Consider the following 15059-nt stretch of genomic DNA (forward strand, 5'->3'; position numbering starts at 1 on the left):
TTATCTCTTTTTATGGCTTACAATTACCCAGACAAGTGAGTATTAAACCCATTTTATTATAGATATGGAAACTGAGGCTGCGAAATAATCTTAGCAATCTCTTAGCTAGTAAGGAAAACCTTAGCTAGCAGCCTCCAAAGCACAAGCCCTTTACAAAGGAGGATCGGAGACTTGGCAGCTTTTGCTAATAAATGCTGTCTACACATAACCTGAATAAGTGAAGAGTGACATCATGTTCTTTTCAAAGACCCCAAGGAAGACGGCTGTAAAGACTTCATGGATAACTCATTTCAGCAGCCGAAACTCAAAATGTTTTTGTGGAATACTGTCTTTTTTTTTCAATGATTTTCCCCCCTTCTTAATAAGAGAGGGGGGTAAGGGACGTATCGTATCACAAACACTTAACAAGTACGCTCTCAGAATGGGCAAGTCTTCAGATTGGACTGCACACTACGAAGGAAAGGCTGACAGCATTAGGGCACCCTGGCCTAAAATGCTAAAGAGGCGAGATAATGAACAGTTGGGGGTTTCTAATGCACAATTGTGTGGCACAGGAAGACCAACTGTTGGCCATCTTTCACAGACGACAGCTGCCCGGCTCGGGTTTGCCTCTGCAATCCTCGCCCTCCGCCCTCCACCAGGCGGGTGTCGCCGGCTGCTGCAGAGCCCGCGGCCACCCGAGCCTCCCCACCCCGGCTCACAGCTGAAGCCGACGCGGCCCAAACGCTGCCCCGCGCGCCCCCATGCACGTGACGGGATGGGAAGGGGCAGTTTTCCTCCTCCCCTCCTCCTTCCAGAAACTCCGCCTTCCCCTGAAAGATGCGGCTTTCTTTTGCGCCACTACCGGAATGGCTGCCGTGCCAGCCAATGAAGATGCGACGCCTGGAGTAAGACCCGCCCATCTTGGTCTTCAGGTTCCTTCCCGCTCACACGCGAGTCACTTCCGAAGAGAGAGACCCGCCATGAAGAGAGAAGGGGGTGCCGCCCACCTCTGCTCCGACAGCCTCCCCAAGATCCAGCAGCAAGACGGCAGCCACGCATCCAACTTCTCCAGCCACAGCTCATGCCGCCGTCGCCTGCGGCGCCGACATGACAAGGCGCTGCATGCTCGCTAGGCCAGGTTTCCCCTCATCCCCAGCCCCGGGGTCGTCGCCCCCGCGCTGCCATCTGAGACCCGGTAGTACCGTCTCTGCTGCAGCGGGAAAGAGAACAGAGAGACCTGGGGACAGGTACCGTGCAGAGGGCATGAGAAGGGGCCGGGTCGCGGGGACAAGGGTTTGAGGGGAGGACAGCGGCCGACCACTTTTCCAGTTCCCGCCATCCTCCGCGATCTCAGGCCTCGGCATTTCGGAGCCTGGCAAAAAACCCCGCCCCGCCTCCGCGCGGGGGTTTCTGGGAGTGCGAGTTTCTTTTTCTGTAGTTGGGAAGCAGTTCTTGGTCTAGTGGTTATAAGCCTGCGTGGCTACGGGGAATCCGCCTTAGGTAGAATGTGATTTTTATCCTTTAAGATAGCTTGGCCCGAGGCCCTACCCGCTTAATACATTATTTACTTGTTTTTTCTACATTGTAAGTTCCTGATCCCTGTGGTTTAACACTATAAACCTTTTCTGTAGTGTGGGTGAAGTTATGTAAGATGTAATGAGGGTAATCTGTCCATGAATTACGTTATAGTCCAGTATACACGGTAAATCATACTTAAAAGAACATGCAGGTTTGGAATGTGATGTGTTTTCTTTTTCAGTAACTTTACACCTCCCCAGAGGCCAATTTTTTTGTGAAGATTTCCTAGACCAACTTTCTGAGAGCTATGGAGAGTTTTATCAAATGACTTCCTAAATAAAACATGTTTAAATTCTATACGCACTTGGTACTGTCTTTTTTATTTTAAGCTTAAAAATCTCATAGCAGAAGTTTAACAGAATTATGTTCTAATATCGCAGTACAGGTCCATAATCCCTTATCTTAATTCGGAAGCTAAAAAACTATGAAAACCAAAGCTTTTCAGTAGATTTAGCACCAAATCTCATTGAGCAGCCAAACTTGACCAGAGCTAATATATAGCCGTTTATGGTCTCTATCAAGTGTGAATAGTCATAAGTTTTGCTGGAGAAATACTAATGTTTGATTGTGGGGTACAGCCCCACACCCTATTGGGGGCTTTACATAATACATCCAAAGTAAGCCCTTTGTAAAATGTGATAAATTCAGAATTCTAAAACATATTTGGTCCCAAAAGTTTCGATAAGGGTTTTTGAAGCTATTGTGAATGTTGGCTATTTGTGTTTTTAAGAATTAGTTATAAGTAATTAGTGGGCATTTCTGTGCATATGAAGTTAGGAAACTATTCCTTCTTGAAAGTTACATTCATGGTTATTTTACAGAATTTCTTGTATGTGTCACCCAAAACTCTGTAATCCTTCAAAAAGGAACTGAAATCCACTATTTTGGAAAAAGTTATTTAAAATTAATATAAAAACCTTCACCATTATCTTGCTTTGAATTAACTGCTTCGCTGACCTTTCCCATCTCTTTTTCTTCAACCAGTAACCAAAGGCTCATCCTTCACCCCTCTGCAGGCCTCTAGCATTTCTTCCTTTACTCTCTAGTAGAGTTCATTTGCCTGATATAATTTTTTTTTTTTATTTATTTTTTTGCATGGGTAGGTACCGGGAATCAAACCCGGGTCTCCGGCATGGCAGGCAAGAAGTCTGCCTGCTGAGCCACTGTGGCTCGCCCCCAATATAATTTATTTTTTGTGAGCAAATGCACAGATTCTTCCTTAGCCTGACATTCATATTCATTTCATAACCACTTAGCATTTCTACAAACATTTTGGATTCTTAGTTAACCATTACCCTTCTAATGTGGACTTCTGCATTCTTCTAATGTAGAAGCTAAACCCTCAAGGGACTTGGACTTTTACGTTTTTCCTGCACATTCCAATTTCATACTGGATGAATGTTTAGGGAATCCTCTAGTCTACTGCTTATCTTCTTTCAGGTAAAATTAGCACGAGCATAATTTACCAGGAAGTTAATTTTTTTTTTGCTTTGCATATAATAACATTTCCTTTTGTGACACAAATCAGAATACAAATTCTGATAATATGGTCTTTTCTTGCTTTGTGCCCACTTTAGGGTATGGAAATCCTTAAAGATTAAAGCAATTTGGTTTTTATTACCCTTTACTTACTAGTTAACTTCCTTCTCTCTGTTATATTTATGTTTTTCCAAGGTAATATGTTATTTTTGTAACTATCTTTAGGATATTTAAGAATATTTCTAATTAAGAATTTGACAGTAAGAAATTAAATATCCCTAAGAAATTAAGAATTTGAAACATTTATTACTTAGTTATGAAAACTCATTCCAATTTCTACTGTAATTTAGATGAACTCTTATTGTAGTCTGGAAAGAGGGAGTATAAGTTTAGTGGTTTACCTTATACCTTTTGTCCAGTACACTCCTCACGTGCCTGCCTAGACCCACCAGACCATCTATCTGCCATTCTCCCATCTACTGAATTACAGACTGTTCGAGTTTTACTCGGTTTTTATAATTTCCATTATTCATTCAGCAAACATCTATTGAATACTATTCTGTACCAAGAGCTGGAAGATATCAAGGGGTAGGGTCAGATCCCTGGCCCCAAGATCTTCCATTCTGCCAGGTTGCAATGCACTCAGTTCTAAAAAATGCTCTGGAAAAATTCCCTGGATTCACAGTTGTTTTTGTATAAATTAACTTTTGCTGGAAGTGGTGAATTATATTTTCATTTTTTATTATCATCTTAGCAAAGCATTATTGCTAGTGTCAGACCTTGATTATTTAAACCAGACAGTGAAGTCTAGCCTAGAGTCTGTAAATCTGATCAGCATTCTCTCATCTGAATTATTGAGGTTTTGATATTCGCTTATGTGATACCACATTAGTTATGCTTCTATTTTCAGGAATCAGTCAATTATAGATTTCTTCAAACCAGCTTCAAAACAAGGTATGTATACTGTTACAGCATTTCTTGCTGTTTTTTTGTTTGTTTGTTTGTTTGGAAGGCAGGGAATGGAGAGGATTCAAATTTTAAACCTATTCTAAACACTCACATTCATTTGATTAAACATACTGTTCGAAATTGAAAGTATAATGAAGATGCAATGTTTTTTATAAAAATAAGCTTGAGTTCTAAGCATCATGAAGAAAGTCTTTTTGCTGTTATGCTTTCTTACATTTAAAATGTTATTTCAGTGAATAATTTAATGTTTATGATGAATACTATCGAGATTTTCTAAAACAGTAGTTTATCTTATAAATAGAGCCATAGGGAGGTTGCATGATTTAACAAAAGGGAGTTTTATGAAACTAAGGCTATTAACAAATAAACCGTGTCGTAATTTTTATTACACCTCTCCCAGTAAAATTGTATCATCATACAAATAGAATCAGTTTGAAAATCTTGTGCTAGCTTTTGTGTAGTTTAATATTCATGTTATTTTTAATAGCATGCTATTTATATGTGTTTTAATTGTCTATTTAGACAGACATATGTTGGATTCGCCACAAAAATCAAACATCAAATATGAAGGAAGTGGATTGTCCATCACTGGGACAGAGCAATTTGAAAGAAAATTATCCTCACCAAAAAAATCTAAACCCAAAAGGGTGCCATCAGAAAAGAGCCCTATTTTAGAGGCTTTCATGAAAGGGGTTAAAGAGCACCATAAAGACCGTGGTGTTCATGAATCACGCCGGCCTTGTATGTCACTAGCCCCCAAATTTCCAAAGGGGGTTACAAACGTCTATACTCCTTCTTATCACTTGTCAAAAGACATGAAAGCAGTAAAGAAAAAACATAGATCTCCAGAGAGAAGGAAGTCGGTGTTCATTCAGGAAAGTAGCAGGGAAAGGATTGATAGAGATCGAGATAGGACGAATGCAGACTCCAAAAAGGCCACAGTGACAGAAGCTGGCATCTTCAAAAACGGCTCCAGAAGTCTTAGCAGCAGGAGCAGCCTATCGAGGCACTACCCAGGAGAAAGCCCACTTGGAGCTAAGTTTCAGTCATCACTAGCATCTTACTGCAGAGAAAGAGAACTAAAGAAGTTGAGAAAGGAGCAAAATAAGCAGAGAATTAACTCAGAAAACTCTTTCTCAGAAGCAAGCAATCTTTCTTTAAAATCCTCTAATGTAGGAAGAAAATTTAAACCACGGCATGAACAAAGCAAGCAAAATGAAGTCATACCTGGAAACAGTAATCTTTCAACCCTGGTATGTGCAATAGTTACTGAATTTGCTTTGATTACTGCTGTATCGTATTTAGAGTGCTAAAAGTATGTAACAACTATTACATCATATTAGTACCTTTTTTAAGGAAAAAACCATGCACAATTTGTGTAGAAGCTGATTTCACTAGATTTCTTCCAGCTATTCATCATCGAGTTAAGTAACTATTCAATGTTTTGTATACTTAATTTCTTCAGACCAGTAACAAAGATCTTTTCTTAATCAGGAAAATAAGCATCTTTTTTAGGCAAGGAAAGTCATTTTTAAATTAGGCAAGGGGCACCCTTGAGGAATGGCAAATCTAAAACAGGAAATTGTTTAGAGTAGTAATTCTCATTACTCAGAAATATCAACCATCAAGTCTTGGGAACTTGTTAGAAATGCAAATTCTTAGGCCCCACGCCAAACCCACTGAATCAGAAACTGGGGGTGGAACCCAACAATCTGATTAACAAGCTCTCTACGTTGTACTTATGTGTCTTAGAAAACTTAGAAGGTGATTGTGACTTAGAAAACCTACTATCCTAATATATCTTAATATCAGATTTCTCCTTTCAAAATGGATCAAATTTATTTCAAATTAGCATAAAAATAGTCCCTCTCCCCTAGAAAGTCAAGTTTATCCATTTCAAAGAGCTTTTGCTTACAGGGCAAGTAAAGGAAGATCCAATATCAAGAAAGTACTGCATTGATAAGGTGCTATGAGATTTTAAAGCCAAATAGGACAAAAATAAACCAAACTATGAAATTCTAGGAGTGAATAGAGGTTGCTCCATTGTGTATTGCTAGGGAATACATTTGCAAACCCTAAGGCTCACTTGCCAAGAGTTTGGAACTTTTATCAGTCATATTCACTAATGATCAGTAAAATAGCATCTGATCCATTTTTATAAAATTTCAGTGTTTGATGGTACCTCAGTACTTAGAAGTATTGAAAAGTGAATTATATCCATTCGATTGGCAAATATTAGACTTGGTATTTCTGAATTACTGCTTTATAATATTAATACTGAGTTTTTAATATAAATCTCTAAATTAGCATTATGAAAGCTGACCTCATTTTTATATTTTTACAATAAAAATGCCCTTTTTATGATAAAACTTAAGATCTTTAAGTATTTTATTGAAATTGGAAATTACCTTCGCATATAGGTGGTTGTTTAATTAATCTAGATATCCATAGTTAAATGTTATGAAGAAAAGCTCACATTCTGTACTACCCCCGCTCCTAATACAATTTTTCCTCATTTTGTTAATAGGAAAATGGGCACCTTTCAAGAAAAAGATCATCCTCTGATTCATGGGAACCTGCTTCAGGTACAATCAAAATATTAAATTTATAGATTATAAAATAAATTTGCATCTTAATGGTACTGTTTTTAAAGCAAATTCATTTAAATGTCCAGTTCCTTTCCTAGAGAGGAATTGAGTGTCTGATTAGTTAAGAGCATTGGTAAAATTATGTTTGAAAAGAACAGTCCTTAAATTTAGTTTATGTAACCTGTTGTTTGTCTTGACTCCTATTTGCCTTCTCCAGAAGTTCTTATCAGTGTGTTTCTCATCTTGGTATTCAGTGTTCTACTTCTGAATCCTTGGCTACATTAAGAAGTATAATCTTATATTCTTAGAATTGTGGATTAACTATCTGAGGTATTGGTATCATGTTGGAAATTTTTTATATGAGATTGAAACTGTTATTATGACCCTAAACAGTGTTTCCCAATATTTCAAATACAAAGATCCCTTTTTAATACCAATTTCAAGGACTCCTACATGATAGTAGTTTGGACATTTAGTAACTGTTAGTTGAAAAAATGGTATAAAACAGACAGCTACTGTTAATTAAATTTCTAAAGTATCTTTAGTATCTTTTTTTAACTAGAAAGTAGAACATTGTAAAATTCAAACAAATTTATAAGATAGATAATGAAAGTCCCTCCCCCCGCCCCCGAAATAATAACTGGTAATAGTTTAGTATGTAATACTAATATCAGAATTTATGTTCAAATAGTCAATTAGATTTTTTTTATTTTTTAAAAAATATAGGACTATATATATAGTTTATAGATGACTATAAACTCTGAAAACAGACTTTACAAATTTCACCACTCAGCAAGATACATTTGACGTAATGATAATAATAGCCAACATTTACTGAGCACTTATATGTGCCATGCCCTATTCTGTGTGCTTTTTTATTTTTATTATTTTTTTTTTATCATGGGCAGGCACCGGAAATCAAACCCCGGTCTCCAGCATGGCAGGTGGGAACTCTGCCAGTGAGCCACCGAGGCCTGCCCTCGGTGTGCTTTTAATTCATTAGATCCCCTACAACCTTATAAGCAGGTTACCTTTACAGACCCAAAAAAACCCAGAAGTACAAAGAGACAAAGGTCTTACTTATTCCTCAGGTTCCATGTAATATTCCATTTTGTGTATATTCTAGGGCAAATGTTCCCAAGTGTTAAAATCAGTCTTCAAGCAAAACTGTAACCATATTTCACCATCACAGAAGGAAATTCTAGAATAGATTAGTAAACCTGAAGTTTTTGGTGTTTGTTTTTTACTTTAATTTTTACACTGCTATTGATTTTAGTGATCAAATTTTAGTCAGTTTTGACATACTATATGAATAATAATTTCTCAACCATGGGATTGCTCCTGCATTCACTTACTGTCCACTTATAACACCAAATATATGATCACTTTGCACTGAGGTGAGTGGAAGAACAAAATATTTTTAGGCTAGTTCTGCCAGTTTAAGAGGCTGCTGCTTGGTTGCCACCAAGTTATTCAGCTTTCTTTTTTCTTTGTTAATGACTGAGATAAAAATTCTTCTCTTCAGTATCTGGGTTTCTAGATTTCATCAGTGATTGCAGAAATAGTTTCATTTACACAGTCCCACATAATGAAGTTTTTGAACACTACTTGGAGTAGGTGCTTTCTGCATAATTTCAAAAGCAAATTGAAGATGGTTGTCTTTACTTATATTTTTATTTCTAACATTTGTGCATATATTCCATAGTCCTCACTTAAAATTACAGCGTTTTTATTATGGTTTGCCAGCCCCCAACCAAAAACATTCCTACCTAGGACTCTACCTGAGAATTTACAAAGATTCATGCGCTATGATTACTTTCCAGAAATCTACAACCTCCAGGTGGGTTCCTAGGCCAAATAAGTCCTGAAACCCACAGGGGCCATCCTCTCCAAAACATCAACTAGTTCCTTCCCCTTATCCCATATTATCGACAGCCCATTCCAACGTGGAAATATTAGAATGGGCATAGCCCAAGTACCCCTAAAGATTGGGAGAAAGATCAAAGGAGAAGGTAGGGTTATAACAGAGAAGATAGGATTTAACATATGAGTATGACTGCTGAATCATTATATTGATACTTCTTTTACTCTCCGGTGTCTTGTAACAGCTAGAAGGAAAAACCTAAAATTATGGAACTATAACCCATACCAAACTCTGAAATCTGTTCTATAACTAATTGTTTCAGTGTGCTTTGAAATTTATTACCTTTCTGTATTTATCTTATTTTTCACAATAAAAATAGAAAAATTACAGCATTTTACTTTTATAATGAATATATATATAGTTCTGTTGACTGACAGAATTTAAGTATAGAAAGGACATAAGGGGGTTTTTCATGATAGATAACCTTAAGAATACTTTTCTCATCTGATATTAAAATCCAAATGCCATACCTTGTTCATATTATTATTGTACTTGTCATTTGTGGTGATGATGTACATAATCACAGCAACATTAATCACACACAAATTTGGGGATTTCAGAAATGTTGATAGAAGAGACATTTGGTTCTTTGGTCTTTCAAGGCCCTGTCCTTTGACTAATTCTGAGGTAAAATTTAATCCATTCCTATTAAATTCCATAATTTATAAATAATCAGTCTTCTAGTGGACATTGAGATTCCTCCATTTTTTTCTTTTTAAAGATTTAATCCCTCTCCTATCTGAATATTTAATATATTAATAGATATTTGAAAAACCATAGTCATTCAGTCAACAGGAGGTAAAGGGGTACAAAAAGAATGTTTGTAGTTAATCTCCTGTCCTAGAGAGCTTGTAAAAGAGGAGCCTACCTGTAATACCAATTCATCTTATAATTCCAGATATTAAAAGCTCTTAATAACCTGATTTATCCTAAACTTTACTCACAATTTCTTTCTTCTCCTGAATAGGTTTTCAATTCTTGAGCAAAGCAGGAATTTCTTATCATTACTAGCTGTATGTAAATTGTCTGACTTTTTTAGGAAAATGAAACAAAAAAACTGGCATCTCTCTAGCTATCTTCTTTTTTATTTATTTATTTATTTTTTTAATTAATTAACGGAAAAAAGAAAAAAAAGAAATTAACCCAACATTTAGAAATCATACCATTCTACATATGCAATCAGTAATTCTTAACATCATCACATAGATGCATGATCATCGTTTCTTAGTACATTTGCATCGGTTTAGAAGAACTAGCAACACAACAGAAAAAGATATAGAATGTTAATATAGAGAAAAAAAATAAAAGTAATAATAATAGTAAAAACAAAAAAAAAAAACAACCAGACAGACAAAAACAAAAAAACAACAACAACAACAACAAAAACCTATAGCTCAGATGCAGCTTCATTCAGTGTTTTAACATGATTACTTTACAATTAGGTATTATTGTGTTGTCCATTTTAGAGTTTTTGTATCTAGTCCTGCTGCACAGTCTGTATCCCTTCCGCTCCAATTACCCATTATCTTACCCTGTTTCTAACTCCTGCTGGACTCTGTTACCAATGACATATTCCAAGTTTAATTCTCGAATGTCGGTTCACATCAGTGGGACCATACAGTATTTGTCTTTTAGTTTTCTAGCTATCTCCTTTGTAACCCAAAGTTTAAAATTAAGATGATCAATGTGGGTATACCTCAAATCTTGTCTTTTTCTCCATCATTTGATTTTTCTATAAGTCACTATAAGTGACCCCTGTCCTTTTTTATAAGACATTTAACGCCAGAAAACTCCGAGGGCATGGAATGATTTCTTCACATATGAGAGAAATTCGTAAAATAACAGAAATAGAGGCATTGGTTTCTTTATATACTGATTGGCTAATCTTCAAGATTATGTGTTGGCTAAGCTATCCAAATAATAATTATTTAACTCTTGGCTCACATTTGTTTTTATTTTTTAAATCAAATTGTTGGGGAGATGTGTCCATGTACAGAAAGATACCTGATTAGGGAAATTTGATTTTGAGAATGTTGATTTTATATACAGTGAATTTTAATGAGTAATGATTTTTATGAGTGAATTAATGAAATATTGCTCTTTTAAGCTTAAAAAGCAGTTTTAAAAGAACTAGATAATGCATATATATGAGGTTATTAAATGCCTCTGGGTGGGCTTGTAACACATAGACAGCTGAAATGTAGAGAGATACATAGGAGAGAAATAAATAGTAATTAAATACTCAGGGAAAGAGTTGGGTGATTTTTTTCTTTTTTTTTTTTGAGAATTGGTATTTGTCTGCCTTCAACTAGTTATTCTACATGTGTTTAAGGAATTAGAAATTTAGATGTGGAAGTGTTGCGTTTCTGGAACTAGGTAGTTCTCAGTCTAAAAAAGAATATATCCATTTTGAGGGAAAGTATCTTTGGAATCCTTTCCTTGGTATAAATAGGCAATTTTTTATGTTTTGGAGAATGGTAGCTTAATTCTAGCAAGATAGTAAACTTTAATAGCTTTGGTATGTTAATGAGCATATATATCAGTTAATAAATGATACTATTGACTTTTTTTTTCCTCATTCCATGTGTGATGAATAATCTCAGTCTAATCTTTTAGAATTTAAACATTTCTTCAGGATGTTCTAGACATTCAATGCATAAGCTTTACTGAGATAGGAAAGTACACTTTTCACTAATCTAGCAAAAATTAAATTTTAGCAGGCTCTAAGCAGAATAAATTCCCTGACAAAAGAAAAAGGAACTCTGTGGACTCAGATCTGAGAAGCACAAGAGAAGCTATAATACCAAGGGCAAAAGAGCCCTTCCTTGAGAAACGTCCTGAGGGACCACATCGGCAAGAGAAATTTATAAGACATATTGCCCTGAAGACACCTGGTGATGTGTTGCGCTTGGAAGATATATCCTCCAAGGAGCCATATGATGAAACTGATCGCTCCCCTGCAGGCTTGGCACCTTCAGATTCTGGCCACCATTCTTTCAGGAGTAGTGACCAAATTCGTGTGGCAAGTACCAAAGAGACTAAGATGCAGAAACCCCACTTACCTTTACCTCAGGAAATATCTTCAGTTAAAAAAGATAACAACCTTCAGAAAAATAAGACTGCTAGATCTGTGACATCAGAGGAGACAAAACTTCTGCCTTTACTTTCCCATGTTCCAAGTGTTGGTACCTCTCGGGTACCATTAAATGCTAAAAATTGCACTCTTCTAGTCCCTATAAAAGATAAGGAGCATTCCTCATCTAGAGAATATTCTGGGCATTCTGCAGAGTCCTCCAAACACAAGGAACACAAAGCAAAGACTAATAAGGCTGATTCTAATGTATCTTCAGGGAAAATTTCTGGGGGATCTTTGTGTTCAGAATATGGCACTCCTGCCAAGTCTCCTCCAGCTGCTTTGGAAGTTGTGCCATGTGTCCCAAACCCTACAGCACCTTCAGATAAAGCCCCTTCAGATAAAGAGAGTTCAGAAAATTCCAATGCAGGTATCAATGCACTGAAAAAACTACGAGGTGATTTTGATAGTGATGAAGAAAGTTTAGGTTACAACTTAGACAGTGATGAGGAAGAGGAAACATTAAAATCTTTGGAAGAAATAATGGCTTTGAACTTCAGTCAGACTCCTGCAACTACAGGAAAGCTTCCTGCTCTTTCCAAGGGGCCTGGACCTCAGTCATCAGAACATACAGTAAGTAGTTCTGTGACATTTATCTTTACTTGAAGAAGCAAAGATGGACTGATTAGTGAAAGAGGGATAGATTGTTAAAACTTGCTTTAAAATTTCACTACTTGTTACCACTCATAATTGAACTGAAACTGGTACAGTTTGGGTTTGGCTAGTAAGGGTTCCGTATCTTTAGTTTTGTTCTGTAAATCAGTGGTCTCCAAACTTTTTTGATCACGTACTTATATTAGTTTAAAAAAAAAAAAAGAATTGTATTGAGCATGTGCCCCCAATTACATATACACTTAGAGATTATATACATGTGTTATTATACTACTTTGTACTTTCTAAAGCATACAAAAACAGAATTTAAAAAGAGGGAAAAAAGTATTTTCCTATGGCGGTTATGCAGAAGTTACTATAGACTAAGTTCTACTGGAGTTTCTATAGAAGTTCTATATAAATAGAAGTTCTATTATTTTCTTCCTGCACCCCAATGGATCACCTTGCACACCCCCTGCTTTGGAGACCACTGCTGTAAATGAAGGTAGAGTGTAGAAATGTTGTTAATTGTGGTGTGCAATTTTATTTATAAAGTGCTTCATTCTTTCTTGGGAATTAGCTAAATTAAATTTTAAGATGTCTGTAAAATTTGGTGGGGAAGGTGCTGATGTTCCATAGTGACATCTAAAGCTTAGTGGTTTGATTCCACTAAAATGGAATTTAAAAATAAAGACAGGGTAGTTACTAAGCCTTGTTGGCAATCAGTTCTTGTAACTAAGGCTAGCAAGGATTTATAAGTAGTGCCTTTCCTAAGGGATAGTAAAATTGAATTGCTTGCAATATAGATTTAATTAAAGCATGATGGTGCAAATTCTCGTTTCATAAAGGTATCCTCCTGGCCCAGGTTATTGAATTAGAAAATAATCTTTAGTACTCTGAATAATAATTTTGTAAAGTATCTCTAAATTTTCTTCTTGTTTTAGGAACATGTTCATAGTGGAACTTATACAAATACTTTAGAGCGCCTAGTGAAGGAGATGGAAGATACACAAAGGTTAGTTAGCTTGCTTAATTTACTAAATTTAACATACTCCTTGTTTGATGTATAATTTGTTCAAGACTAACCTTACATAGCCATTTATCACAGGTTTTCTGGGTCCTATTGGAATACCCCCATTCTGCTTTCTTATCTGTGGCTTCCTTTTAATTGACTTAAATATCATGAGAAATAAGCATGCATTTTATGCTGATACTGTTATAGCAGTTCTTCTGCTGTCAATTTTATTAGGAATAAGGGGTTTCTATCTTGTTCACAGGCTAGGTCACAAGGTCCAATTTTTTATGGTATACTGTATTAACTCATATTATAAATTCCTTGTTACTTATAGTTGGTATCTGATAGCCGAAGTTCTTAATCAAAAGCACAGGTAAAATTTTTAAAAAATGTTTGTATGCCCACCAGGTCCAGGTTTTAAAACCAGCATAGCCAGACATAGTATTTCTACATCAACTTACTCTTGTGAGGAAAAAATTTAGGATTATGAAACCCCACCATCCTCCCCAATAATCGAAGTGAAAGTTAATACTGACCCTAATGAAATTTATGTGACTAGTTACAGACTGCTTTTGTTGATGACAGTGGGAAAATATAATCCTTATTAGTTCAAGGAGTATCTTCAAAACTAGCTCAGAGAACTTCACTAAAAGCTCAACTGGCTTGATTATGTAGAAGTTGGTATATGTGTCCTCAAGTTGATAAATAAGTGGATAAGTATAGGAATTTTGCAGCTAATAGGTCATAATTGTTCTCCTCTCTTAGTTTAACTAGAGAAATGGTCTCCATTATAAAATTATTTTAGCATTTCATGAATTCATGTGATCTGTGATGAGAAATCTGAAATTTCTTATTTAAAATTAAACATTACACAGACTAAAGGCAGAGGTATTCATTTGATTTGATGATTGACTCTGATAGTGATAGACCAGTACATTTGCTGGTCATTTACTATTCTATACTCAAGTAACCTAGTTTTAATGGTATTTGGAGCTGGGGTTGGGAATAAGAACCTTGGTTAAAATGACTTTTTAATATTGGAGTGGCATATAAGCAAGGACTCAAGAACTTGTCTGGCCCTGAATCTCAGCTTCTCACATTGTGAGCTTGAGCAAATTGCTTAACCCTTTTAATGTCTGTTTCCTCATCTATAAAATGGTATAATAGGCTATCACACTGGGTTGTGGTGAGGGTTAAACGAATAATAACAAAGTCTTTCCCAGTTCCTGTCATATAGTAAATGCTTAGGTTTTTACTTCCCACTGTTAAGTTTTCTGGTGATGATGATTACTACTGCTGCTACTGCTGGAAAACCAGGTTGTTGGTCTACTAGAAGTCAGATGAGCATTAACGATTAGAGGGGATAATCAAATCAGTGGTGTTTATTCCTTGCCTTTTTTCTTTCCCTTTTCTAAATTATTTGGACAGATCACTGTTGAAATCCTAGCTGTTAAGAAATGTATTCAAATCTAAAAACCATAGTATATATTTATTTGTGAAGTATTAACTGCCAACCCTCCTGTGATAATTTGACGTGTCAACTTGGTTAAGTTAGGGTGTCCAGTTATTCAGTCAAGCAAGCACTGGCTTGATTATTCCTCTGAAGCTATTTCATAGATTTAAATCTGTGAATTGATTAAAAATATATTATACATAATTCAAGTCTTGTGTATAATGGAACACTGTCCTACTGCCATACAGGTAGCTGGGTAAAAGTACAAGACCTAAAATAGATGTTCTGTGTTTTTGGCAAGAAAGGTATACTATATTCTATATCATGATGTATTTGGGAAACATGAT

The 15059-nt window shown here is 36.0% G+C and overlaps 1 protein-coding gene across 2 annotated transcripts in view; it reads left to right on the top strand.

The window, feature by feature from the left end:
• The first annotated feature begins 909 nt into the window (after nucleotides 1–909).
• SLF2 (SMC5/6 complex localization factor 2) overlaps nucleotides 910–15059 on the top strand; it is a 47565-nt gene continuing 33415 nt past the window's right edge. The window contains exons 1-6 of one of the 2 annotated variants that reach the window (XM_077125750.1): nucleotides 910–1229; nucleotides 3950–3993; nucleotides 4531–5261; nucleotides 6536–6593; nucleotides 11238–12226; nucleotides 13189–13259. In XM_077125750.1, the coding sequence (XP_076981865.1) occupies nucleotides 1090–1229; nucleotides 3950–3993; nucleotides 4531–5261; nucleotides 6536–6593; nucleotides 11238–12226; nucleotides 13189–13259 (2033 nt within the window). In that variant the 5' untranslated portion in view covers nucleotides 910–1089. The remainder of the gene's footprint in view (nucleotides 1230–3949; nucleotides 3994–4530; nucleotides 5262–6535; nucleotides 6594–11237; nucleotides 12227–13188; nucleotides 13260–15059) is intronic. The other variant, XM_077125751.1, reaches the window with a different exon arrangement.

Source organism: Tamandua tetradactyla, chromosome 13 (assembly GCF_023851605.1).
Source record: "Tamandua tetradactyla isolate mTamTet1 chromosome 13, mTamTet1.pri, whole genome shotgun sequence".
Classification (NCBI taxonomy): domain Eukaryota; kingdom Metazoa; phylum Chordata; class Mammalia; order Pilosa; family Myrmecophagidae; genus Tamandua; species Tamandua tetradactyla.